This window comes from Cervus canadensis, chromosome X (assembly GCF_019320065.1).
Source record: "Cervus canadensis isolate Bull #8, Minnesota chromosome X, ASM1932006v1, whole genome shotgun sequence".
Taxonomy (NCBI): Eukaryota; Metazoa; Chordata; class Mammalia; order Artiodactyla; family Cervidae; genus Cervus; species Cervus canadensis.
The window spans coordinates 142657869-142683220 of NC_057419.1; the positions used below are offsets into that span (position 1 = coordinate 142657869).

The window sequence follows — 25352 nt, forward strand, 5'->3', positions numbered from 1 at the left end:
CATACCCTTTCTTCCTCCTCGGGCCTTGCAGTCTCCCTCTAACAGCCTCTGAGAGCAGAGCTTAGGATAGGGCCAGCAGGCCAAGCAGGAATGGGATTTGCAGAGTCTCCACTCTAGCATCAAGAGGCAGAGGAGAGCAAGAGCACTCAAGAGACAAGAGCTTAATACCTGGCCCAGTCACGCTCGTCCTGGGGCATGCGCTTTAAAGAAAGGACTGCGTAGATCTGCTTTACCCAGAACAGCCAGAGCTTGGAAACAACCCAAGTGTCCACCAACAGGCACATGGATGTGTAAACTGTGGTACATCTGCACCATTCCCCAGCAGGGCATGGGAGGGAAGATGCCATAAGCGGGGCTGTGTCTGGAACAAGTAGTGGGTAGGGGCATATAGGGCTTTCTGTGTTGCCAGTGTTGTGAGTGGTGGATTCAAAAGTGCCAACTTCAGGTGAGCACTTTATGTCATGCATGCTAAGTCCCAGTGATGACATTTTGGGGGGATGTTAGGGCAGTGAAATTACTCTGTATGATACCATACATTTATCCAAATCCACAGAACATACAACACCGAGAGTGAACGCTAATGGCAGCTGTGGACTTCAGTTAATGCTAACAAATTTTGGATCATCAGTTGCAAGAGATGGAAGAGGGGAATAAAGAGGGAAACTGGTGAGGAACTGAAATCTACACAGAAATTCTCTACTCGCCACTCAATGTTTCTGTAAACCTAAAATTGTTCTAGAAAACAAAGTCTGTAATTTTTTTCTTTTTTTTTTACCATCCAGAGAGGCAGCCCAGGGTTGACATGGCAGCTCCATCTCACCAGGACCGTGGGCTCTTTCTATGTTGCTGCTCTGTCATCATCAACAGCCAACTTCCACTCTCCCAGGCTGGCCAGGAGATGGAGCCAGGCAGGGAAAGACACGCTGTGCTTCTTTCAGGGCACAGCCCCGCACTTCCGTCCCAGTGGCCCCACCTAGGTGCAAAGGAGTCTGGGAAATGCATCTTCAGCTGAGTGAAGACATTCTATTGTTGCAAGAACAAGAAGACATGTTTTGGGACCAAGAAGCAGATGCTGTTTTAGGTGGAGATTTAAGAGGGGATGATTAGGGCAGACAAGTCTTGAGGGGTGATCCATTAATAGGAGCAGAATAGCAGGGCAAGAGCCACAGAGGCATGTAGTGTTACTAGCTGGTGTTTTTAGGGATGAAATGTGGTTATTGCATGTTTGCTCCCGGAACTAACCAACAGGAGCCAAAAATGAGAGATGCAGAAAAGACAAGGAAGATACAGCAAGAGAATAATCCTTGATGAGTCGCAGTGGGGTGGGACCTGGGACCTGGGTGGAGAGGGCGACCTCGGATTTCAGCTCACCTCACTGAGGGTTCTGGGCTGGGGCTGGGGTGGAGGGGGCAGATTTGATGGTGAGAATGGGGGCAAAGATGCCTTCTACTGGTGTTTTGTAGTGACTCAGCTAAAGAGGACAGACACCAAGACCTCTGCTGAGCATGGGAGTAGGGCAAAGAGACGCAGATCAGCAGGACTGGCTGGCCGTCTGTACCAGCGGGTCCACTTGAGGTCTCTGTCATTCATATGAGGGGGGGTTTTACTGCCTGGGAGGGCCAGGCAGCCCAGGGTGCTCTACCCCCCGGGGCCTGAAGCTGCAGGAACAAGGTGCCCAACAGTGGTTGAGAGCCCAGATTGCCCCTGGAAGTCCAGCGGGTTAAGGGGAACAGGCCAGGTGGAACCACAGTGCGGGACCTGGTGCTGGGTAAAATGACAAGAGCGCCTCTTTGTTTCCAGGTTTTTATTTGCCTTTTATAATTCTGATATTTATGTACATATATATATATACTTCTGTTTTTTGTAAAGGGCTCATTGACAGACCAAGCAAAGGCATTCGGGGCGATGGTGGCTGCTGGGAGAACTGATCTTTCCTTTTTTTTTTTTTTGTCTGTTTTTCTTTTTTCCTGGGATGGGATCATCAAAGCTAATTGCTAGAAAACCTAGAAACCACCTAGAGACTCAGACATCTGCCTACACACTAGTGGCATATGGGGAAAGGGTGAGAGCACAAACTTGCAAAGTCGCGGTGTATTTACATTTCCAAGGTGGGGGGGGCAGGGCTGGGGGGGATCGCTGAGCAAAGGGCTGAACAAGTTCAGACTGGGGTTGGGGGCATGGGTTGGTAAGGGGTCCTGGGGCCAGGGGAGGAGGTGGGCCTGGGCAGGGACAGCGGAGCCCACTTGGATGTTGTGTGGTGGGCACCGAAGGCAGCGTGTGTCTGGAACTCCTGAAAGCCAGCTGCAGGGTGGGGTGGGCCAAGTTGACACAGGCAGTCGGGGAGGGGGACTCTGGTCTGTTTAGATGGCCCCCTCCATACCCGTGGCCAGCTTGTTCAGTTCCCATCCCAGTTGGAGCAGAGATGGCCGAGAAGATGGGGCAGAAGGCAGGGACACCGACTTTGGTCCCCTGTCCCAGTCTGACTGGCCAACGAGTGGCTGGGGCTGGAGGTGCCAACCCTGGTCCTGGGGAGAGCCCCTCCACAGCTGTGCCTGCCTCCTCACCCCAACCACAGCCTCACCCTGCCCAAAGGCCGGCAAGGCAGCACCTGAAAGCTCCTGGCATGTGAGTGGCCCCCGAGCTGGAGTGAAAAAGCAGTGTGTGCCCAAGAAGCAGAGCAGCTGGGTTTTGGCAATCAAGTGGGGACCAGGGAGTCAGAAGGGGGCGTTGAGGCAGCGAGATACCCTCCTTGGCCCCCCAACTCACTGGAGAGAAGGACGGGCCTCAGTCCCAGGGTCAGGGACCCAGCACAGGTCTCGGGCTGGGCCATCGTGGTGACCTCTGACAGCCCCGCAACCTGGGCGGTGCTCTGCCTGGCCTGGCCAGACCCTGCTACTCCAGGGTCCCGGCGGGGTTGACGGGGGATGCGGCCCCAGAGCTGTCGTTGCCCCCTGCTGCCTCCTTCTCCTTCTTTCCGCTGTACTGGCCGATGAAGGAGCCATCCTCATTGAACTGGACGTCCACGCTGCCTCCGTAGTCAGCCAGGCTGTCATCACTGCCCAGGGGCTTGATGTCTCCGTTGAGTGATGGCTGGCTGCTGCCAAAGGCCTTCTCCTCGTTGTCACTGCAAGGGGAGGGCGGGGACCATAGGAGATGACCCGATGGTACCCAGCAGGAGCAGGCAGCCTCTGGCCTGAGATGGTAGGCCTGGGTTCGACCCCCCTTCTGTGTGTTCTGAGCACACTGGGGACAAGGCCTCACTCTGGACACGTGTAGCTTACATGCCTGCACCCTGGGGGTGTGTGGGTGCCCGTCTCCAGACGGGCTGAGCAGGGGTGCCCATCCAGCCCATCCCTGGAGACAGGGACAGGGACAGGGAGGCTTGGGAGCTGAGTGTCAGTGTTGTTGGCTGGTCCCTGAACCAGGAACCTGTAGGATCGGGCGGCATGGGGAGTGCACTGGCCTGGCACAAAGCACCCACAGGAGGGTCCCTGCCCCCCGAGTGTGACAGCCCAGCCTTACCTCTCCAGGGACCTGCCATCAACCCCGCAGCACAAAGGAGAGACAAAGAGATGCAGTCACGCACACAAAGTGTGCCGCTGGGCGGCCCGGGGGCATGGGCTCCACCCCCAGCTCACCTGTACTCGCCAAAAGTTTCGTCCTTCATGGGCCGGGCCTCCGAGTCCACCTGGGTGTCCTCCTTGTCCTTCACTGCAGACACAGAACAGGCCCAGCTGCTCACCCTGCCCCATCACCCAGCCCGGCCCCAGGCACATGGGCCCAGTCCTTCGCACACTCAACGCCGACAACTCCCCTCGGGCCACCTGCCCGCCGCCCCCAGCATGCCCATGCTGTCTTGCCCGGGCTCAGGGACCGAGAGAGGGGGGGGCACGGCCGGGATGTACCCGAGTACTTGCCACCCTTGCTGCGCTTAATGAAGCACAGGATGAGTAAGACAAGAAGCAGGACAACGATGGCGCTGACAAAGCCAATGAACCAGCCCTCGGTGGCAAAGCCAGTGGGAGGCAGTCTCACTCGGCCTGGGGAGGGGAGAGGAGGCAGGAGACTGAGGCCAAGGCCAGGGTTGAATGCGGGGGGCCCCCAGGGGCACTGCAGTTGCAGGACCTGAGCCTGCCCCATCAGTCCCCGGCCTTGGGCAAGGGCCTCCCTCTAAGCCTCTGGCTCTGTCCCCTGCCAACCCCCAACCCTGCCAAGCCCCCATGCCAGGGACCCCCCACGCCAGGGACTTCACAGGAGCAGCTGAGGATGTCTGAGGACTTCAGACAGCTGGAGGGAGGGGTGAGCTGATCGGGGAAGGGAAAGTCGGGGGGCCCTCTGGGGGAACAGGGAGGAAGACCTTCAGTAGAAATGGCTTCCCTGGCAACAGGACCAGTGGAGGATATGAAAAAAAAAGGGTTATTTTCAGGGACCCGGTCTTTTCTCCATCACGGGCTTAGGGGCACAGAGGTTCTGGTGGGGCAGTGGGCAGTCCAGGGATGGAGGGAAGCTGACTAGGCCTGCCCGCGGCCCCCGCACCAGTGCCGTTGGTCTTCACCGCCATCTGGTGCAGGAGCACCTGCTCCTTGAGCAGCTGGATCTCATAGTCAGTGTCAGGCTGAAGGTCCCACTGCGTGTAGGAGCTCTGGTTATAGCTGACGTATTGTGGTGGGAGACGAGCCACCAGCTTCTCATCTGTAGGGGGCGAGGGCAATCCGACTGAGCAGGGAGGGCCTGGCAGCACCCTGGGTCCATGCCAGCCCCAGCCCCTCTGGGCCCTGAACCCCCTTTTGAGGCTCACCCCCCAGGGCTTTGAACCAGATCTGGAACCCGAAGTTGCACTGGCCCTCCTTGGGGACCCAGGAGACCACGCTGTAATTCTCGCCAGCCATGGCAGAGATGTTGCCAAAGTCCGGCGTCCCTGGTAATGGAGAGAAGGGTCACGGGACCTGGAGGCTGCCCCAAGGCCTGCCCTCGCCGCCTGCTTGGAGCCCCCGCCAGCTCACCGGATAAGGCCATGGTGCCTCCTTCCCGCACGATCGCCTCCCCCGGGCCCTCCTTCGTGGTGGCCTGCAGCTGGAATCGGTACCGCAAGCGGGGGCTGAGATTGGTCAGGTTGTGTGTCCGCAGCTCAGGGTCCGGAAGGTCAAAGGACAACTGCTCCTTGCTCCCGTCGTTCACTGCGAGGACAGGTGAGCAGTGGGCTTTGGCCCCCAGTGCGGCCCACTCCCCGGCTCCCCCCTCCACCCCCTGGCCGGGCCCACAACACACGTACGAGGTTGGTAGGAGAGCACGTAGCCAGTGAGCACGCCGTTATGGCTGAGCGGAGGCTGCCAGTGCAGCAGGAGGCTGGTGTCCGACTGGCACTCCAGGTGCAACGACTCGGGGTGTCCAGGCACTGCAGGGCACAGAGACCAGTGGCAAGTCCTTGCCCCGGTCACCCCAGGTGGGAAGGGATGGGGGGCGTGGAGGCAGGGGTGCAGGGCACAGAGCTCACCTCCCTCAGGGGTGTTGAAGGTCACCCTACTGGCAGGCCCCAGTCCCCGCCCATTAAAGGCCTGAACCTCCAGCTGGTAGGAGCTGTAGGGCCGCAGGCCTCCCAGGATGGCGCTGGTGGCATTGGCTGGCACCACCACGTGGCCTTTGTGGACATGCCTCTTGCTGTGCTTCCTCTGACTGCCTTCCCACCAGTATGTCACCTGCAGGTGGATAGGAGACCCCAGAAGGACAGAAAGGGTCTGGCAGTGACCCAGGTCGGGGTAGGGTGGGGTGAGAAGCATGTGTTCCTCACGGCCCTCCCAAGGGAGCAGCTGGCAGAAACCCAGCCCCAGTCCTGTCACTCCTTTGCCCCACCCGTCACCCCAGGGATTTCTCCAGCCCCCACACGATGGACTCTTACATTGTATCCCCGGAGGTGGCCCTTGACCAGGGCTGGGTCCACAGACTGCCACCTGACCAGCACAGTGCTCGAATTGAGGGCCTCGACGGGTTCCAGCAGAGGGCTTGCCTCGGGGTCTGCAAAGGGCCGGTGACATGGATGAGGCCAGCCCAGGACTCTGCCCACCCACAGCGGGAAGATGGATTTGGATGTGATGTGACAGGTGGGCAGTTTAATGAGCAAGGGCATTCACATGGTCTCAGGGTCTCTCCTCAAAGAGAGAGAAAATAGTAACTGTGACAGAGGAACTAGAAAAGATCTCGACTGCATAATCAAACTAAACATTTGGTCATGTTCTAGATTCGAGGCAAGGGAAGAAGCAGGATAAGTGGACGCCATGTGGGAGATCCTGACTTGGACCATGGACTGCAGGAAAGACAGTCCTGGGTCCCACATTGGGGGTATCGGCTGCCATCAAAACAGACAGTTAAGTTATAGATGCCAACTTATGGATGGTCAGTGTCTTTCTGGATTTGCAAGACAGCTCTTCAGTTATGTAAGCAAATAGCCTTACTCTTAGGGAATGCACTATATTAAGAGGTAGGAGCTGGCACTGGGCCGGATCCCTGAGTGGGGGGCGGAGAGTGGGCCAGGGAGGCACATGCGGGCTCCACCCCCCCCGCCGGCCGCATATGGGCAGGATACTCACAGTCCTCCCCAGAGTAGCCGATGGTGATCTGGGGCTCAGGGCCCTTGCCCTGGCTGTTGACGGCCTGGACTTTGATCTCATATGGCACAAAAGTAGATGTATTGGATACCACCAGGAAGGGGTCACTGACTATCTGTTCCTGCCAGGCCCCCTGCATCTTCTGGGGGCGCCACTGCACTCGATACTGAATCTGGGGGGCATTCCAGTCCATCCACCGTAGCGGCTAGAGGGGGAGAGCAAAAAAGAAGCTCCTAAGGTCCCTGGTCCTTAGGACAGCCAGCTTTTTGAGGGGGTAGCAAACCCCTGAGTCCTGATCTGAGGTCCAGGGGTGAGCTTGGCCCAGGGCTCTCACCTTCCAAGTGATGACCATGTTGTTGGTCTCGTTTCCTTCCCCCTTCACGTCCATGGGGTTCTTCTCCGGGGCTGCAAAGTAATGTGGACACATCAATGCTGTGGGCGCCCACTAAGGCCATGAAGGCCGAAGACCAAGAAAGAAATGACCTGTTGTGACCCTAGACGTCAGGAGGCAGCAGCCGCCCCAGGAGAACCCCTGGCAGTAAGGGAGCTTGGGCACTGTCCCTTTTCCTGACTTTCCCTGGCGCTCACCTGCCTCCGGCGTGACCACAGTCTCAGAGGCCGGGCTGGGCTCCCCAGGGCCGTATTTGTTGATGGCAGTGACTCGAAAGGTATAGTGGACATAAGGCGACAGCTTGAGGGTGGTGGAGGTCTGGTTCCCGGGCACCTTGCCCAGGCTGTACCACTTCTCGGGCGCCATCTCCTTGTCCTCAAATTCAATGTCATACTCTACCAAGAAGTGAACCGGTGGTGGAGTCATTGGTGGGTGGCGAGTCGGGGGGGTGTGCAAAGTCTGACTCTCCCAGAGGAAGGGACAGGGAGCCAGGTGGGAGGGCGAACAGAGTACCATACTGCTGTCTTCTTACTCTCAATGGGGGCATTGTGGTCATCAGCCGGGCTCCAAGACAGGCGCACCTGGCTCTGCTTCAGCAGGTGGCGATCAGACAGCTCCAGCTGGGGCACGGGTCCGGGGCTCCCTAGGGGCCACAGGAGTTGGATCTCTGGCCCACTCACAACCAAGCTGGCCCACTTCCCCTGCGACGGATGCCTGGGCTCTCATGTCTCCCTCGCCTCTGCGCCAAGAGGCAGATACCCTCTGGGGACTCACCCACCACCAGCAGCTCTGCCCGGCTCTCCACCATGTCCAGCTTGGTACTGGCCACACAGCTATAGTTGCCCTGGTCGCTGTAGTCCAGGCTGTGGATGACCAGGCGCTCCTCTTCTATGAAGTACCTGGTGGGGGGTGGGGGGTGGGGGCACACTTGTCCTTCCAGTCCCCCCAGGGGACCCACGACTCCCTGCCCCCCCCCACATGCCACTCCTCCCTCCTCCCTCTCCTTCCAGGTCCTCCCGCTCAACACTGGGTCACGCCCCTGCCCCCATGGATGAGGCCAGGAGGTCTGGGCATCCTGCTTTTCCCCCCCTCTGCCCCCCGCATCTGCCAAGGCCAGGTTAGGGCTGGGCCCGCACTTGTCACTGTCCCCCAGCTCCTGCAGGTCGAGAGCATCCCTGCGCCAGGTGGTGCTGTGCTGCAGGGAGGGGTCAAAGGAGGCCCGGCACGTGAACATCACTCGGGAGCCTCTCTTCTCGATTGCACTGCGGGGCCCCTGCATGATCCGAGTGGCATCTGAGGATGAGGATGAGAAGGGGAAGGTCATTCCAGGGTCCCCCAGAGACCCTGACCCTCCCTCAGGGAGGGGCTGCTAGCTACAATCAGCAGCAGCAGGGAGGGGCATCGGACCTTTGACCTGCAGGTTAGCCACAATGGTCATGTTGCTTTGGTCGTTAGCAGCCTGGCAGAAGTAGTGCCCAGTGTCATTGGCCTGGAGGTCTCGGATGCCCAGGGTCCCGTTGGCATAGGGGAAGAAGCGCTCATCCTGCAGCACTGTCTTTCCGTCCCTGTCCAGCCTGGGACAAGCAAGGAAGGCCTCACTCAGACCCCAGTGGGCTGGGACCCCTGGCCCTCCCTGTTTGCCTGGTCTGGAAGATGGCTTCCAGGTGTCCCCCACCCCCTGCCACCAGGGTCAGGGCACGCACCATTGGACACTGGGCACAGGGGCTCCGAAGGCCTTGCACAGAAGGTAGGCGGTGCTGCCCTGGACTGCCATGTATGTCTCATTGTCTGGGGTCAGGATCTTGGCCGGCAGCTCTGAGCGAGGAGCAGTCATGGGAGACAGGGCCGAATTCAGGGCTTGGCGAGCACCCACATGCAGTCAGCAGGCAGACGCAGGGATCACCAGGGCAGCTTCTCCCAGGAGAGCTGGCAGCCTCTGGAAGCTGACAGTGACTCCACCAGGCCCCGTGAGCCCTGCCCATCTTGCTTCCCTGTGCCCGGCTACAGCCCCTGCCAGGCTGAGCCTCTCTTGGCCTCTTGTCTCAGTCTCCCACGTCCTATCAATTATGTGAGGTTCCCCCTCACCCGCTGACAGCCTGCCTCTTCCTGAAAGCTCTCTGGGTCTCCCCAAGCCCACCTTCCCCGAGGCTTGGGGACAGAAGCATCCTGGCCAGGGTGAGCCTCTGCTCAGGGACCAGGCTCAGGGGCTGCTTTTTCGTCTGGAAATACCAGCAAGACCTGCCCCGCTGTTGGCAGGATGGGCGGGAGACGTGGGGAAGGCTCCAGACAGGAGCAGGGCAGCCACTGCACACAGACCAGCTTGTGGCTGAGTTGGCCTGGTGGCCTTGCCCGGGGCAGGGCTACAGGGATGGACCAGGGGGCTCTAAGGCAGATGGCTGACACTCACCCACAACATAGATGTAGGCATTGGCCAGCAGGAGCCCATGGCGGTTGCGGGCCTCACACTGGGTCACCATAGTGTCACTGGGCTGCAGGTTGCTCAGGACCAGGGCTCCATGGTGGATCCGGTACTTCTGGTCCTTGCCCAGCTCTGCGCGGACGGCAGATGGGCCGTGGGCCCGGGGCAGGGAAGTGAGTCACTACCCCCTGGGCCCCCCAGCTTCGCTCCCTATCACTGCTCAAAGCCCTGCTTACCCTCCACAGGGATCCCGTTGATTCTCCAGGTGACCTCCGGTTGGGGCCTGCCCTGCACTTGACATTCCAGGCGGGCAGTCTCCCCTGGCCCGTACAGATGGCTCTGGGGCTTGTGTAGCCAGTATGGTGCAGCTGCCAGGAAGGGGAGAACCGATCTGAGCTCACAGCAGGCGGCCAGCTCCCGGGCCGGCCCTGACTCTGCCCACCCCCACCCCCCGTGACTATGGGCATGGCATTCTGGCTGCCTGAATGCCCGCAGTGGCGCCATACCCTCCACGGTGACGTAGTAGGCGTGGCGGTCACTGCCCAGCGAGTTCTCAGCCAGGCAGCGGTACTCGCCGTCGTCCTCCTCGACCACGTTCAGCAACTGCAGCGTCTTGTTGTGGTTCTGGTAGGTGACCCGGTCGGCTGGCATGGGGCCGCTTGGGCGCAGCCACTTGATGGTGGGCGTGGGGCTGCCCGGGGCCACCGCACACAGAGGCCAAGGGAGACAGCAGAGAGGAGAGAGGACCCGGCCGCTCAGCCCTGCCCCATGGCAGAGGCTCCGCCCACACCCCGCCCCACAAGAGGCTCCACCCCTGCCCCGCCCCACAACAGAGACTCCACCCGTGCCCCGCACCTCCCAGGGGACCCAGACTCACAAGCCCTCAGCGATGCACTCCAAGACTAAGGGCTGCCCCTGCAGGGCCACCAGGTGGCTGCTGGAGTTGGTGGGGAAGAGCAGGCGTGGTTTTCTGTCCATCATGCTGTTGGCTGTGAGGAGACAGAGCGGGCAGCATGGCGCACTCTTCCACCCCCACCCACGATGTTCCCAGGCTGGGTGACTCTGGACACCCCAGGGAGCCCTCCGAGCCTCAGTTTCATCATCGTCTTTTTCTTTTTTTTTAGTTCTACCAGTTTATTGCTACCAGCCTATCTCCCTCCACCCTCATGCACACATACTCAGTCATGTAACCCCATGGACTGCAGCCCGACAGGCTCCTCTGTCCATGGACTTTTCCAGGCAAGAATACTGGAGTGGGTTGCCATTTCCTTCTCTTCGTCTTCTTAAAGAGAGGGCCCCATCTCTGCCCTCACCACCCAGGGAAGGCATGTGGGGCATGCTGTCTTCGAAGAAGACTGATGGGATGCACCATGAGGGTAGGAGAAGAGTAGGGCAGTGTATCAGAGCCTTTGGGACTCACTGGCTTTGACCCGGAGGTCAATGGGTTCCTTTTGAATGATGGTTCGAGTGCCAGGGAAGTGGGCGTGGCAGATGTAGTCTGAGTGGTTGTCTGAGGTGAGCACGTTGGCAAAGTAGAGGTTGCCATTCTGGCCCATGGTCACCCGCTCATCCTGTTTGATGTGCAAGATCTCTGTGGGAGGGAGGGGGGGTGGGGGGAAGGAAGGAGGCAGAGGTCAGAGGTCAGGAGCCCTCCCCTGGGAACATACACCCACTGACCCGTCCCCTGCCCCTGGCGGCAGCCCCTCATGGGCACCCACTGCTGTTCATCCAGTAGATCCGGAGCGGCTCTGCACTGGGGGGCGGGTGGCAAGGGAGAATCACCGACTCCCCTTCCTCGACCTCAACAGGTTTCACTGTCTCCTTTGGCCACTTGGGGGTACCTGGAAGGGACAGAGAGGCTGGCCCCATGGAGTCTCCAGTCTCTTCCTGGTGAAGGCAGGGCAGAGGGAGAGGAGGAGGGCTACCCGAGGGCGCAGGTTGGTGAGGCAGCACATGAGGGAGGCAGAGGACTCTGGATCCTCTCTGGGCTCAAGGCCAAGACCAGCGCAGTGCGCAGAGGAGAGGATGGGCCGGAGGCCAGATGGCCATGAAGGGTTAACTCTCTACAACTCTCAGCTCCCACCAGGAGGAAGGGATGAGGGCGGGTGGGGGAAGGCTGAGGTGCAGCGATGGGGGGAGGGGAGCCGTGGTGGGATGCTGGAGTCACAGCCCCTTCCATCATCCTGACACAGAAACCATGGCAACGGTTCCCAAGGTAACTGGAGGGGCAGAGGAAAAGAGACGAGTGCAAGCTCGGGAGGCAGAAAGCTCACAGAGGAGGATGGAATGCTGGGGGGGAAAACCCCAGGGAGAGGGCGACACAGATAAAGACAGAGGCAGACAGCGGTAAGAAGGGAAGCCAGAGGGGTCAGGTGAGAGGTGCACAACGGAGGGGAGAGGAGACACAGTGATGGAGGGGACGTGGGAGGAGATGACCGGAGGGTGGTGGACAGCAGACAGCAACTCAGGGATGGATGGGGTAGAAGCCGAAGCCCAGGCTCAGAAAGGCTCAGTCCTGCCCTCCTTCAGTCAACAAGCCCTCCCAGGGCACCCCCCAGGCAGCAAGCCCCAAGGCCAAGAAGGGCAAAGCACAGAAGAGAGGGAAGGGGGGATGGAGCTGACCAGAAAGAGTGGCAAAAGAACAGGGCGAGGAGGGAAGAGGTGGCTGCGGGCCAGCAGGGTGCCCGGTCCCTTGGCACTCTTAACAACCAGCTGAGAGAGCTCGGCTTTCAGGTTGGAGCCTCACATGTGCTCGGCGGATCGGTTTTGGGGACCCGCTCACATGCCCCAGACCCTCCCCGGTCCCCACAGCGCCTCGCACCCTCAGCCATGAGCTGGATCTCATGGGACATGGCAGTGCCCAGCTTGTTGCTGGCAAAGCAGCGATAGGTGCCCTGGAAGCTCTGGGCGAAGTTGCTGCTGTTGCCCGTGATGCTGAAGGAGCCAGAATGGGGCGCCTGGTTCACGGTCACGCCCAGTTCCTCTCTGGGTTTGAAGAGGATGCCATCCCGAGTCCAGCGAAACCTGTAGGGCAGAAAAAGGCTCAGAGGAGGCCTGAAGCCGGGCAGCTGGGCCAGGGGCTGGGCCAGGGTGACGACCCTGACTGGCGAGGGATGCCCAGGAGGGGGAAGGCCCCGGGGACCACAAGGGCTTGGGGGTCAAGTCAGTGGTCAGCCCCAGGGCTTAGAAGGTGATGGTCACTCACTTCACTTCGGGTTTGCCACTGGCCTCACACTTGAGGCTGACGTCATCTGTGGGGAAGACGACCACACGCCGGGGAGACTGCTCCGTGATGATGGGGGGTTCCATCACTGGGTGGGGAGGGGGGACAGATGTGGTGAGCACTTCAGCCCTCACCCTTGTCCCCTGGGGACGGAAGCCGGGTCTGGAGCCTGACAGGCCACATGGCCATGGGGTTTCGGGGCGGGGAGAAGCAAGTTGAGCCCAAAGCATCTGGGCAAAGGTGGATGGGACCAGAACAGAGACAGGATGGCACCAAAAGTTACAGAGAAAGAAACCAGAAGAGAGAGAAGAAGCCAAACAGAAAGACAAAGCATGTGAAAGAAAGAAAAGAGAGACAGGGGAAGTCAAAGACAGAGGCACCAACCAGGGCAAACCCCTCACGGGGAGCGAGGAGGACCAGAGGGAAGGGTGGACCACCAGAGACAGGTGGAGAGCCAGGGAGGAAACCCACCTGCTGGAGACAGAACAAGGCCGCCCCCCTCAGGTGCCACAGGACCCAAGAACCAGCAAAGACTGCAGCCTGCATGAGGCACAAGGCATACAGGGCCTCCTGGGAAACATTTCCACCCTCCCCCCAACTTACCATGGTGTCCTTCATCTGAGAGATCCATGCAGCAAGGGAAAGAATGAGAGAAAGGCTGACAAGTCTCCCGATGACTTGGGCAGAAAGAAGTACAGAAAACCCTGGGGGAGGGGGAGGCTGGGAGAGGGTGTAAGAAGGGGACACACGCCACGCTACAGCTATGGCAAGGTCAAGACCTCCAGGACACAGCCTGATCGCCAGTCCTGGGCTCGGGCAATGGCCAGGGCCAGTAGGCCTCAGCTCCAGCGGCAGGGAGAAAGAAATCTGTGACTTTAACAAAGACTGCGCTGTGGCCAGATCCTTGCCTCCTCCTGGCAGGGCCTGCAGAACTGACCCCCCGCCCTCCACCCAGGATGCCTCGGGAGCCAGAGAGGCAGACAGCCCGCCTATAGCAGCCAGGGCACACTCCCCTGCTCCAGCTCGTATCCCTCCTAATCCAATTAGCACAGCTCAGTATTTTCAATTACCCGGGACCCAGCCTTCGGAGCCCAGCGGCCCCCTCTCCTCCAAATCCTCCCCAAGGCCCTGCTGAATCTGAGTTTCCAGGGCCTGCCAGTCCGGCACCAGGCTTCAATTTCTCCCCCTCCTTCCTCCCAGCCTGCCGCCAAGCTCCCTGGAGCTGAGGCCGGGGCTTCTGCCCCCAGTGCCACCAGGCTTCAGCAGAGCACTGGCCAGGGTGGCTGACAGCAGTGGGCTGCCTCTGAAAGCTTTTGTTTCTGCAGAAAACCTCAGGGTAGGGGCCCCCAGGAGAGATGATGGGGCTCCCTGGGGACACTGCAGAGAGGGTTCTGTGCTGGGGAGGGGCCAGTGAAGGCAGCCTGAGAGGCAGAGACAGTGAGAGGGACCACAGGATGGGGCAAGCGGGGAAGGAGACAAAGGGGCCTGGAGCGGCCGGGGAGGGAGAGAGCTGGAGGAGAGCTTCCAACTGGGAGGCACTAGGTTGCTTGCCATGTTGCATCAGGGTCAATAACAGGTGCCAGTCAGTGCCCAGGGCCCCCTTAGACCCGCCGTGGGTCTCCGATGCCCCTCCACACACAGGCATAGCAGGGTAAGGCCTGAAGGCTGCTGGGGGGAGATGAAGGGGGAGGCAGACGAGCACATGTGTGGGAATGTGCCAAAATATGAGTCTGGGCACACGTGGGCATGCCCCAGGCAGTGCTGCAGTGACGTTGTGAGCATCTGCCCGTGTGCCTCTATACGGACGTGTCTGGCCAGAGCACCTCGGGAGGCTGTGAGTGCCTGCCTGCATTTACTGTACGACTCTGTGGCCTACCCGCTCCTGTGTTCATGCAGGTGGCTGTGTTCCTTTGTACCTCAGCCTCTCACTTGTGTGTGCCTGTGTGCCCCCGTGTGTCCTCTTGGGGGGGTCTCTGTGCCTGGCTGGATACAGGTGGCTGGTCCGTGTGCTTCTGCAGCTGGGGTAGGGTTTCGGGTGTGACTGCCTGGAGCTCCATGTGTATATCTAGGGAGACAGCCCCAACCTTTCTTCCCATCAGACCCTCCCCACCTCCTGCAAACCCTCAAGGCCCCTCAATGTCAGGGGCCAGTCATGGTCACCTCTCTCAGCCCCTGACCCATTCCTGGCTTGGACAGCCTCCCCCAGCCTCAGCACACAGCTCATCTCTCAGTGATGCTGGCCTCCAACAGGTGCAGGCTCAGAGACAAAGGTGGAAAGGTGAGGGGGAAAGCTACTGGAGCGAACAAGGAACAGATTTAAGATACACAAATCTACCATGTCAACTGTCCCTCACACAAGCCCCAAAGCCGCTTATAGCAGTGTGTTTATATCTCCTTCTCACACTCAGGAGAAAACACCCACAGTAACATACGGTCCACACACAGGTACTCACAGGCCCGTATGACTCACTAGTACAATCCAATGTCAACAGTCAAATACCTACAGAGCTTCACAAATGTGACCAGTAAGAAGCGGTTAGAGTGACTCACAAACTTACCTACACAGGACATCAAAATCACACTCGGGAATATCCCCATTTAGTCAATGTATCACCCTACTTAGTCAATGTATCACACCACACACATCTAAAAATATATCCAGACAAATTACACAGTCTGTCCAGCTCGAAAGCATACACAAATACTCGCGTTCAGTCACAGCCCTGTAGTCACCCTCCCCAGGAACCCCCCTCGAAAGGATTACTCCAACAGCCCCACCTCCAACCCCCCACTAAGCAACTACACATCACATTTTAAGGATCCAGAAGGCTGCTGGATCTTCGCAAGGGGTCTTTTCCTGTCTCAGTTCATGGAAAGGGCTACCAAGGGCCCCAGATAGGATTACTCAAGTCAGAAGCCGGAGTGAGGCTTGGTCTAGCTAGCTGAAGACATTCTCGCGCTTGCCCCATCCTTGGCGGGGTGGGGCCGGCACTGAGGCCCGAGGGGGCGGGTCAGGCGCCAGGCCCGCTGTCCCTGGTGCTGAAACAGCACCCTCCCTCCCGCGTCTCTGGTCCCTGTCCGTGGTACTGATATAGCCCAAGTCTTCTACCCTGTACTTTACAGGGGGGATCCAAAGTCCGGGTACCTCTTGCGCACTCCGGGTCCCCAGGAAGGGAAGGGCGGGGGGTCTGGAACCCAGAGAAAGTGAGGAAGCAGAAAATAAAGAAAAGTCCAGCGCGGCGGAGAAGGGAGGCGCCGCGGCGCCCTCCGATTACTCACATTCCTCGGGGATCTGGATGAGCACGCAAGGGCTGCAGAGGAGGAGAGGCCACAAGTACCGCAGCGCCATGGCCATCTTCCCGGCGGCGCCGGCGGCTCGGCGCGGCAAAGCCGGCCGGGCTCGGCTAAAGCTCAGGCCGGAGGGAAGGGTGGCTGGTGGGTGGCTGCGGGAGGGAGCCGGGGGTGGGGGGAATGCGAGAGGGGAGGAAGGGAAGGGCAAGGTAAGGGAGGAGAGAGAACGGACGGATGTTAGTGACTAACATCTGGGCGAGCCTGGGCTCCTGGCCCCTCCCCCGGCCCCGCCCCCTCCACTCTTCCCTCCCCCTACCCCCCCATTTTGAAGAAGAAAACCTGGAAGAGACCAGCAGAGTCTGGGCCTCCAGTTCGCCTTTCATTCCCTTCCTAATGGCCGTGCCTCCTTCACCAGCTGCCTCTCCGGCACCACCAACTTGTTGCCCCATCCGCTCCCCTGGGCCTGGCACAGGCTTCTCTGTGCCCGTCCTCCTGATGTGTGACTCAAGGGCCCATAAGCAGGGGCCTGTGGGCATGAGTGTGGATGTGGGTGTGCAGTAGCTGTGTGGCTATGTGCATACATGCAGGAGGACATGTCCCTTTTCTCTGGAACCGGGAGGCACTCATGAGTGGGTGTGTGTATGACTGCAGGCACGCAGAAGTATAGGCGTCTGCTCCTGCGCATCTGTGTCTCTGGGGCATGACTCCTGTCTGCTATCTCTGTGTGCACACACAGCATGCATGCACACATATGTAGAGAAGAACCCTTGTCACAGTCTCATTGCTGGTGGTTTCGGAACCAACTGATCCCCGGGTGCTGTTCAGACCTAAAAACCTGGTGGGGGACAGGGAGACTTGGGAAGTGGGAACAGGACAAGAAGAGAAGGGAACCAAGAAGGCTGCATTTCATAGAACAGGTTGAGGAAAAAAGAAGAAAGAATGGGAAAGGAAGCCTGCCCTCAAGGAGTGGCAGGAGAGAGTCGAGGAAAGCACCTCTCAGCTGTCCCTCGGGCTCCTAGGGGGTCAACAGAGGCAACTGTGGCCTCCCCCCTTCCAGATGCTGCAAGCCAGGCTCAGATCAGGGCTCAGGGAAAGCTCTGGGACAGCATTTCTTACATCTAGAGTGTCTTCCAGGCCCACCTTCTGGATTTTTTTTTCTGAGTCTTCAGGGCTCAACTGATAGATGTGTCCACCCCAAGCCCAAGTCTGCCAGCTATATGCACAGGCCACCTCTGCATGCAAGAAGCCCCAGTGACCGAGGGCCCAGTGGAGGGCACTTCTCTGCCAACGATGAGAAAAAGAGACACTCCCAAGAAGAGAGTTGTGACCCCCAAACAGGAAGAGGTGTGAGAAAAAGACAAAAGTAAAAGTGACCGAGAGCTTGGGGGCTGGAGCCTGGATGTCATGCCTGAGCTCACCAAGTCCATCCCAGGCAAACTCCCTCCCAGCCAGGACCTGATCAAAATGGGGACCAGCCTCATCCAGAAGGCTGGAGCAGTGGGTGGGGAGGCCTGGAATGCCATGCCAAGACATTCAGACTCAGTCAATCAGGAGGCAGCCAGAAGCCACAACTTGGTTTTGTAGAAGGTGACCCAAGAAGCATGGTGAATTCAGCAGACTGCCCTGGGACCCGGCAGGCAAAATGGACAGTGGCGAATAGCTGTCAGCCTAGAGCTCTCAGACTCCCAGACCCAAAGCTGGAGGGGGAGGCAGGGAAGGAAGCACCTGGGTGGGTCAACATGGACAGGCTGATGGCCGAGAGAGTGACCAGGAGAGTAAGGAAGTGGCAATGGCTTGGTCACTTCCTGAGGGCAAGAGCCAAACTGGGTCCCAGAAAGGAGGAGGTCCACCAAGTCAACGCAAGCCGGGTGGGCCTCACGCGGCCTTGGCCTCAGCTTCAAGGCCTGTAGGAAGCAGTAGGAGACTCAGATCAGAGGGCAGGCAATCAAACAGCCGCCTTGGGAGCTCTGAGTGCTCTGGTCTTCAGAGGGGGAGGGGAGGGAGACAAGCAAGAATCTTCAACGCCATCCTTCTGGCCTGTGAGGCTGGAGCACTCCCTTTTGCTGGAAAGAGGATGGCTGTTTGTCCCCAGAATGGGGTTTGGCATGTGTACCCTGGTGTATATGCAGGGGATACAGGATAGCCCCAATCCCCATGGGCTCCACTCACTGCCCCATCCTGACACCCCACAGTCTCACATTCAACCTCTTTTAGTCTCCTGGTCTTTGCCACCCAGCTCACCACCTTCCCAGGCCCCCGGAGTCCAGGCAGGAGCCAGAAGTTGGGGACGCCCCTGACAGCTGTGGCTGGGTCTCTGATCTCTCCCCATTCCTCAGGCAATTACAGAGCAAGCAGCTCAGGTTGTCAGTGCAGCAGGCCCCCCACCCCCTATCAGCACCTCCAGGGGCAAAGGAGGCGGGGGAGTGTTCCACAAGCTGGTGTACAGATGGAGCCAAGGCCACGTCTGCAAAGGCGCGGGGGGGGGGGTGGCGCTGGGGGGCAGGCTGGGGAAGACTGAAAGGTGACAGACAGGGCGAGAAAGAGGCAGGAGGGAACAGGAGAGACAGAGCAGGAGGGCTGGGGGGGCAGGGAATGGGAGACAAAGAGATGCTGGACCACCACAGTAACCCACGTGGAGAAACCCAGAAACAGAGACCCGGGCAGCGGGGAAAGGGAGAGGAGAAGGGCGAGGAGCACAAAGGACGAGACAAAAAGCAAAAAGCAACTGATGAGAAATGGCCGAAAGAGCAAGATGAGTGAGGGGTGTGTATGTGCGTGTGCACTCGAGTGTGTGTGTGAGTGTGTGCCCAGGCGCAAGCCCAGGGGCACATTTTCCACATCCTTGTAGACAGGGGTGTGCCAGGCAAGGGCCGGGGTTGGGGGGGGAGAGGAGATGGACCCGAGTCACAGGAATGGGGCTTCTTGGGCTCGGAAGTCAGGCTGGACGGTGGAGAGACCAACAGAAGGCAGAGACAAACAAAGCCTGCAACAACAGATACAGAGCGGCAGGGCCCTGGCCACTTGTGGCCATAGGATGGGGGGCGGTTACAGATGAAACAAGCTGCTGCTGGCAGACCCTTAGGAAGCAGGTGGGGAGTCCCACAAGGGAGGAGGGACAAGCACTCAGAGGACCTCCCTCCAAGATTTCTGCTGGCATTCAGCGAGCTGCCCCAGGGCAGAGGGGGTGCCCATGCATCCACGGGCCAGCTCAACAGGGGCAGGCAGGGAGGGAGAAAGGGCATGGCAGGCTCCGAGGTGCAAGAGCCAGCAGGAAGCACCTCAGTGAGACCCTGGAGGAGCCCCACCCCGGCCACAGCCCGAATCCTCAGGCCAATCCTCTCCTCTGGCCTCCATCCTCTAAGTGGGGACAGGGCGGGGTGGTGGGGGGGCACACTTGGGAGGTCGTGAAGCCAGGCTGAGATCTGGGAGGGCTGCTTTTCTCCTTGCACACACTCTGGGAACCTCCTAGCTGGCCTCCTCCCGGCCCCTTCCCATGGACAGAAATTCCCCTGCCACAGGAAGGTGCCCCCGCTGGTCTGTTCCGAGCAGGGGGCAGGGCTGGGGGCTCAGCCTGGGTATATAAGATAGTCCAGAGTGGCAGTGCCAGGGCCATGATCTGGTAGGCCTGAAGGGGCGCTTGGGGCCACCTACATCTGGGCTGTCTGCTCAGCAGGGCTGGTGGGGAATTTTCCAGGCTGTCAGTGGGTATACAAATGGGGTGGGGTGGGTGTCACCTCCACCCCAGGCACTGTGTTTCTTTAAGGCTCCTCCTCACCCTCCCCACCAGGCCGTGGCTGGCGGGTTTCCATGGAGATGGGAGCCAGCTCCCTCCACTGGCAAAGATGGGGGAAGAAGGGAGGAAAGCTTGCCGCAGCCTAATGGGTAATTTAGATACTACAGAAAAGAGGCTCCTGGGTAGGAGCCCCCACAGGTACCGTGGTGGGGGGGTGGGGGGGCGGCCAGAAGTCTTAGAGGAAGCTGCTGAGTCCCAGCCTCGCCCCACCCTCAGGGAGAGCACGCCCTCAGCCCCTACAAGGCTGTGGTCTCCAAGGCAACACCAGCTCACCTGTAATGGACCATTCTCCTTACAGGGTAAGGAAGGGGTGGGGCAGAGGTTAACCCTTTGTGGGAGAGAGGGGAGAGCAGACGGTCTCCACTGAGAAAGGAAGGGGGGTGGAAACCTCCCCAACGGCAGTTGGACATTCCCACCTTTCTTATTTTATTAACTGAATTTGTGGCCAGCACGTCCCACATGCCAGGAATGCTTCTAAATAGCCTTACATGCATCACTCATTGAATCCCGAAAATGACCCTGGGGGGAGCAGTACTATCATTATCTCCATTGTATACATTGAGGTAACTGAGGTTCAGAGAACTGGAGCACCATGCTCACCAGGTATGGGGTTCTAGATGCCATGGAGGCCCCCAAAGCCGCCAAAGACGACTCCAGGGGCATCAGCTTGCCTCTGGGCGTCTCAGGCATCCTTGTGTGTACACCTGCCTGTGTTCACAGAGGGTCAGGGGCCTGGACAGGGATGCGCTCCAAGCCAGCCTGCCCCCTGGGGAAGGGCCTATTTGCTAGGCAGATGGCAGGCAAATGTGGGCAACCGGGAGGGAACTCTTGGGAGCGGGCCATGCGGAAGTAGAAGGTGACCCACATCCCGTCTCAGCACAGAGCAGAAACCACCCTACCCCTCAACCCCTCCCCCCCCACCCAGGACTCTGCACAAGAGAAGGCAGACAGCTCTTGGTTTCTGGCTCCTCTCTTCCTGGCCATGCAGAACCTTGGGATGCTCTGACCTCTTTCTGTAAACCAAAGGCTCCAGGGCCCCTCTCACAAAGACCTGGCTACCTAGAGGGCCCCTCTTTCCAGATTCAGCTTAGGGGTGGCATGGACTCCCTTCCTGGGCAGCAGAGAGGTTCCCAGGATGTGTGGCCAGTTGGGAAAACTGATGCCCACGGCCTAAAAATGGGGCCCCCTCATCCCCTTTAAGCCCTCCCTCTAGGTCTGGAAAGTGGGCTCAGGATAAGGTCGCAAGCCCGCATCCTGAGAAATGAACCTGGCACCAGAGGGGGCTGGGGGCTTTGGGGACCGGGCAAGAGGGGGCGACATATATCTGCTCCAGGACCCCAGAGGAGAGAAGGTGGCAGGCCCTATGGGAGATGAAGGGTGCCCGGACAACGGGAGAGGCAAGAGGGGCCCGGCCCAAGGCCCACCCCGAACTGCGCAGCCCCGCTGGCCCCGGGACACCTGGCCCAAGCGAGAAGGGGCCTCCTGGAAACAGCTCAGACACAGCTGGGCCTCTCTGGTTGCCTCAGGGCTCCCTGTTCCAAAGGGTTAAAGGGCAGAGGGGGCACCGGAAGCCTGGAGATGGACAATGGAGGCTCTGTTGTCCCCTGGGCCTCAGCATTCCTAAGGCATGAATGCAGGCGGCCAGGGGAGGGGCCAGAGGGCACCCCCCATCCCAAGCAGGAAGCCCCCACAGCGCACAGGGAAACACACACACACACACACACACACACACACACATACACACACGGCCTCTGAAGCTGCCACCAGCATCAGCCCCGCCCCTTCCTAGCACAGGATCCACGCGGCGCAGGACAATCTGTGTGCACACACTCTCCCAAGCACAAGGACACACACACGGTTGCACACTTGCAATGAGATGGCTAATGCTCATGCATGCAAACAGGAATATGGGGAAGCCATGCACACACACACACGCACACACACACACACACACATACAGAAAGCTGCCCTGGTGCAAACCTCCAGACCAGCTGCCTGGCTCTGAACACTTCCGAGGGAAGCCTGGCTCCTGGGACACACCAGAAGGGCAGGAAGGGCCAGGCCTAGGACACCGCAGCCCTCCTGCTCCTCTCAACCCGAGGTTATCCCAGTTGGCCCTACTAGGTTGAGGGCCAGAGGCTGGCAGTGGCTGCCCCGTTGCAGGGGAGAGGGTGGGTCTGCGACCCCCTCCCCCAGCTCTGTGACCTGGGGAGAACATGGCGGGGGGTGGGGACGTAGGCCCAGGCCTCGGGTGGGGGGCACTGGACAAAGAAAAGCTTCTGGAAAGACCAGCAGTCCATCCAGACCCTCCCCCTGCATAGGAACTCACCACCCTCCGGCCCCTCCCGCTCGCAGACCACAGCCTCTAGGAAGCCACAAAGATCCTGTTGATGTCTGGGGAGAAGGTGGGCCAGCCTCTGCTGACTGCCCCCAGTCCTTGGCTGGCGGCCACCAGGCACCCCCCACCCCCGCCCTGGCCACCCTGCAGGTCAGACAAAGCTCCACGGGAGGCCGGGGCCCAACCCAGTGGACGCAGGCTAGGAGGTGGTCACTCTGAGATGGGAGGCAGACAAAAGGGGAAATGGGGAGACAAGGGACAAGGGTGTGTGGGGACCAAAGAGAGGGGGACAGTGGCGTGCCCCCCCACAGCGATGGGGCAGGAAGCGAGCAGAGGGAGAAGGAAGCTAACAGGTCGGGGGTGAGGGTATAAGGAGGCAGCTGAGAGCAGGGTAGTGGGGGAGCATCCAGTAATGGCCAGGTCAGAGCTAGCAGGAGGGAGAAAACTGGTGGGGGGTGTAAGGCCCCACCCAGGGACCTCAACCCAGCCTTCCCAATTAGGGGAGGAGGAATAGGGCCAAGCCAGCAGCCCACCTGGGACCCTAGAGCGGGGGTTCAGATCCTTTCTCTCCCTCACGGTCCACATCCCAGGGTGGGGCACAGCTCTGGGGGGGACAGCACTCTGGATGGCCACTGATGCCACGTGGCGGGGGGGCCTGGTGGAAGAGGGAAGTGGGCTCCGTTATTCCATTCTCCCCCAGAACAGACCCCTGCTCAGCCCAGGGCACCCCCTGGGAAGCTGCTCCCACCCACTCCTGTGTCACCCCCAAGAAGGGGTTGGAGAAAGGCTTCCATCGCACCTTCGCCCTGGCTCGCCAGGGCAGGCACGGCAAGGCTGCTTGCCCCCTGGACAGAAAGAGTGTCGCAGGAGACATTCTGTCCATCAAGAGGGGCACCAGGGACAGTCTGCCTTGAAAGGGACTTTGCAGAAGAAGGGGTCCACACCCCACGTGACAGCCAAGAATGCCATGATTCAGAGGAGAAAGGGCAGAAGGGCCTGCGTCTCTGGGCCATGCAATGGCGGGTGTGGCACAGGGGCGCCTCCCCAGCTGGCCTCGCCCAAGTGCGTGCCATGGAAGCTACCCACCCTGGCACAGGAAGAGGCTGATGGGGGCACACAGCCTGGGCACATCTGCCCACTGGAGTAGGCCCAGGACAAGGCCCTGCCTCAATTCTTGTCTCCTCTTACCCTGTGGGGAGTCACAAAGGAAAACAGAAAACCCATCTGGAGACAAAGAAGGTGAGGGTCCAGTGTGTCCCTGGCTTTTCCATGGGCAGCCCTGAACCTGGCACAGGCAGGCACCCAGCAGGGCATGCTGCCCTGTGAATGACTGCGCGCCCTGTGGGCCCCGGAGCTCCTGAGCTGGGAGGAGCTCCTGACTGCCCGGTGGCAGGGGGCTGGGCGCTGGGGGAGGAGACTCTTGGGAGTGGTTTGTAACCAAGCAGGGAGACTGAGGCTGGGGTGTGCTGAGCGGGGGTCTCTCTCTGTGATCAGATCCCCAAAGATCCCTAATTTCTTTTGTTCTTTTTTTTTTTTTTTTTGTATATTTCAAGCCTAGCACAATAAGATGTATTACTTTGGGGATCACACACACACACATGAAGAGAAAGAGACACACATGAAAAGAAAGGATGTAGCAAAGACAAACATCAGGTGAAGGGGTGTCGCAACCTCAGCACTGATAAGGGCTTGCCATGTGGCCATAGATTAGCCAAGAGCCCCCCAGGAGAGCTAAGGAGCCCATGGGTGCACCTGTGGGTGTTGCATGGAGGCCCTGTGATTGGCCAGGCTGGGCTGAGCCCCATCACCTGCAGCAAGGCGTTGGTCAGAGGCGAGAGGCCCCCCCACCCCACCCCAGCCACCCCACAGGGGACCAGGAAGGTGGGACTCGGGGGCACTTTATGGGAGGGAAGCGTTACTGGCTTATTCACCCTCAGGGCCACGTGAGTCAGCAGAGATGGCACCGGGTTGCCCAGAAGCCCCTGCTCTCTGGGTGGAGTTAACTGGAAGTAGGGCACCTCCTTGGAAGGGGGTGTCAGGCCCCCCACTTCTTGGGAGGGGGCGGATGGCCCTGGGCATGCCAACCAAGAGTCTCCCAAAATTTACCCTAGGAAGCGGCAAGAGGAAATGCCATCTCCTCCCATAACTAGACAGCCAGAAGGAAGATGGCCATGAGCACAAGCCCTGCAGTGGGCAGGGCCGAGTCACGACTAGACCAACGCGGCCCCCCCTTCCTGCACCTCCCCTACCTGATGGGCCACAGTCTACATCCATGTGCCCAGTGGCACCCTAGTGGGTGTCCAGGCCCACCTCACTTGGGGTGCCCTCTTTGGGTCCCGAGAGCCTGCAGAACCTGCGGGCTCCAAGGCGGGAGACTCTGGTCTTTGGCACAAGGGGGGAGGGGAACCCTGGGGAGGCCAGGTTGGGGTTTAGAAACCAGGAGAACAAAGCCCCCCTCTCCTACCTTGGGGCAGAGAGCCGGGCAGCGCCCAGCCCAGTTCCCTCCCCTGCCCCCCCACTGCTGGGCGGCCTTGTCCAACCTGCCCCCCAAGCACACGGGGAAGCTTAATATTCCACCAAACAGGATCCTGAACGGGGGAAGGGGGGCAGCCACGCCCAGGGCCACACCCCACGGCGGCTGATGGGGACGCGTGGGTGGGGGTCCCTGGGTCCCATCCCTCTTGCCTTCTCACCCGCGCGCGCACACCCGGCGAGACGTGTCAACTTCGGCCCCCCATCGGCCCGCACCGACCCTGCCCGACTCCCCCCGGAGAGTCGGCATTGGGGGCGCCGCCCAGGTAGTCTTCACCTGTCGGGGATGCTCCTTCCCTGCCCCGCTGCGCTCTGCGGGGCCCGGAGCCGAGCGCCCGGCCAGGGTGGAGCTCTGGCCGCTCCGCCGGTGGTCGCGGGCTGGTCCGGGTGGGGCACCCCGCTCTCGCCCACCCGCCTACCACTCCAACCCCTCCGGGAAGGGCTGGGACAGGAGGCTCGGGGCGCTGCCCGCGCGGCCCCTGCCCGAGGGCTGGCCTGGCCGCCTTACCTGCGCTGTGGCTGCCTCTCGGGCTGCCCGCCCAGCCTCCGCACGCGCCGGCCTCGGACCCGCCGCCCGAGCGAGACTGCGATGCTGATGCTGCGGCGGCCGAGGCGGCGGGGCGGGGGCGGGGCGGGGCGGGCGTGCGCGCGGGGAGGGGGCGGGGAGGGCGGGGGACGTGAGGGCGGGGGGAGTGAGATCACCTCCCCGCCGCCCGCCCCGCCCCGTAGTGCCCCTCGTCCCGGCGGGACCCGGAGACCGAGG

The 25352-nt window shown here is 60.2% G+C and overlaps 1 protein-coding gene across 8 annotated transcripts; it reads right to left on the minus strand.

Annotated features, from left to right (window-relative positions):
• Positions 1-1789: 1789 nt before the first annotated feature.
• On the minus strand, positions 1790-25227 carry L1CAM (L1 cell adhesion molecule). Of its 8 annotated transcripts, none has more exons than XM_043459407.1 (29): positions 25098-25227; positions 15915-16078; positions 13239-13253; positions 12618-12723; positions 12234-12436; positions 11131-11253; positions 10833-11003; positions 10290-10401; positions 9919-10103; positions 9649-9780; positions 9401-9544; positions 8697-8808; positions 8401-8567; positions 8130-8286; positions 7768-7892; positions 7526-7636; positions 7191-7388; positions 6937-7007; positions 6585-6807; positions 5897-6012; positions 5495-5696; positions 5273-5395; positions 5004-5177; positions 4799-4918; positions 4537-4692; positions 3918-4040; positions 3639-3711; positions 3523-3534; positions 1790-3124 (listed from the first exon to the last, which is right to left on the minus strand). In XM_043459407.1, the coding sequence occupies exons 2-29, from the start codon at positions 15988-15990 to the stop codon at positions 2893-2895; spliced, it is 3762 nt and encodes a 1253-aa protein (XP_043315342.1). In that variant the 5' UTR covers positions 15991-16078; positions 25098-25227; the 3' UTR covers positions 1790-2892. The 8 variants fall into 8 exon arrangements, with proteins under 8 accessions (XP_043315342.1, XP_043315340.1, XP_043315346.1 ...); XM_043459405.1 differs by having other exon boundaries at positions 3906-4040; positions 25098-25226; XM_043459411.1 differs by lacking the exon at positions 3918-4040.
• Between the last annotated feature and the right edge of the window lie 125 nt (positions 25228-25352).

Bases quoted from the DNA above. Each gene is read 5' to 3' on its own strand.
- L1CAM (XM_043459405.1), bottom strand. From the start codon at position 15,990: ATGGCCATGGCGCTGCGGTACTTGTGGCCTCTCCTCCTCTGCAGCCCT. The intron at 7,637-7,767 runs GTGAGTCCCCAG...TGTGGCCCCTAG, and splicing joins GGCAGAGCTGCTGGTGGTGG to GGAGCCCCGGACCCGTGCCC. The intron at 7,008-7,190 runs GTGAGCGCCAGG...ATTACTTTGCAG, and splicing joins TGTGGTCACGCCGGAGGCAG to CCCCGGAGAAGAACCCCATG.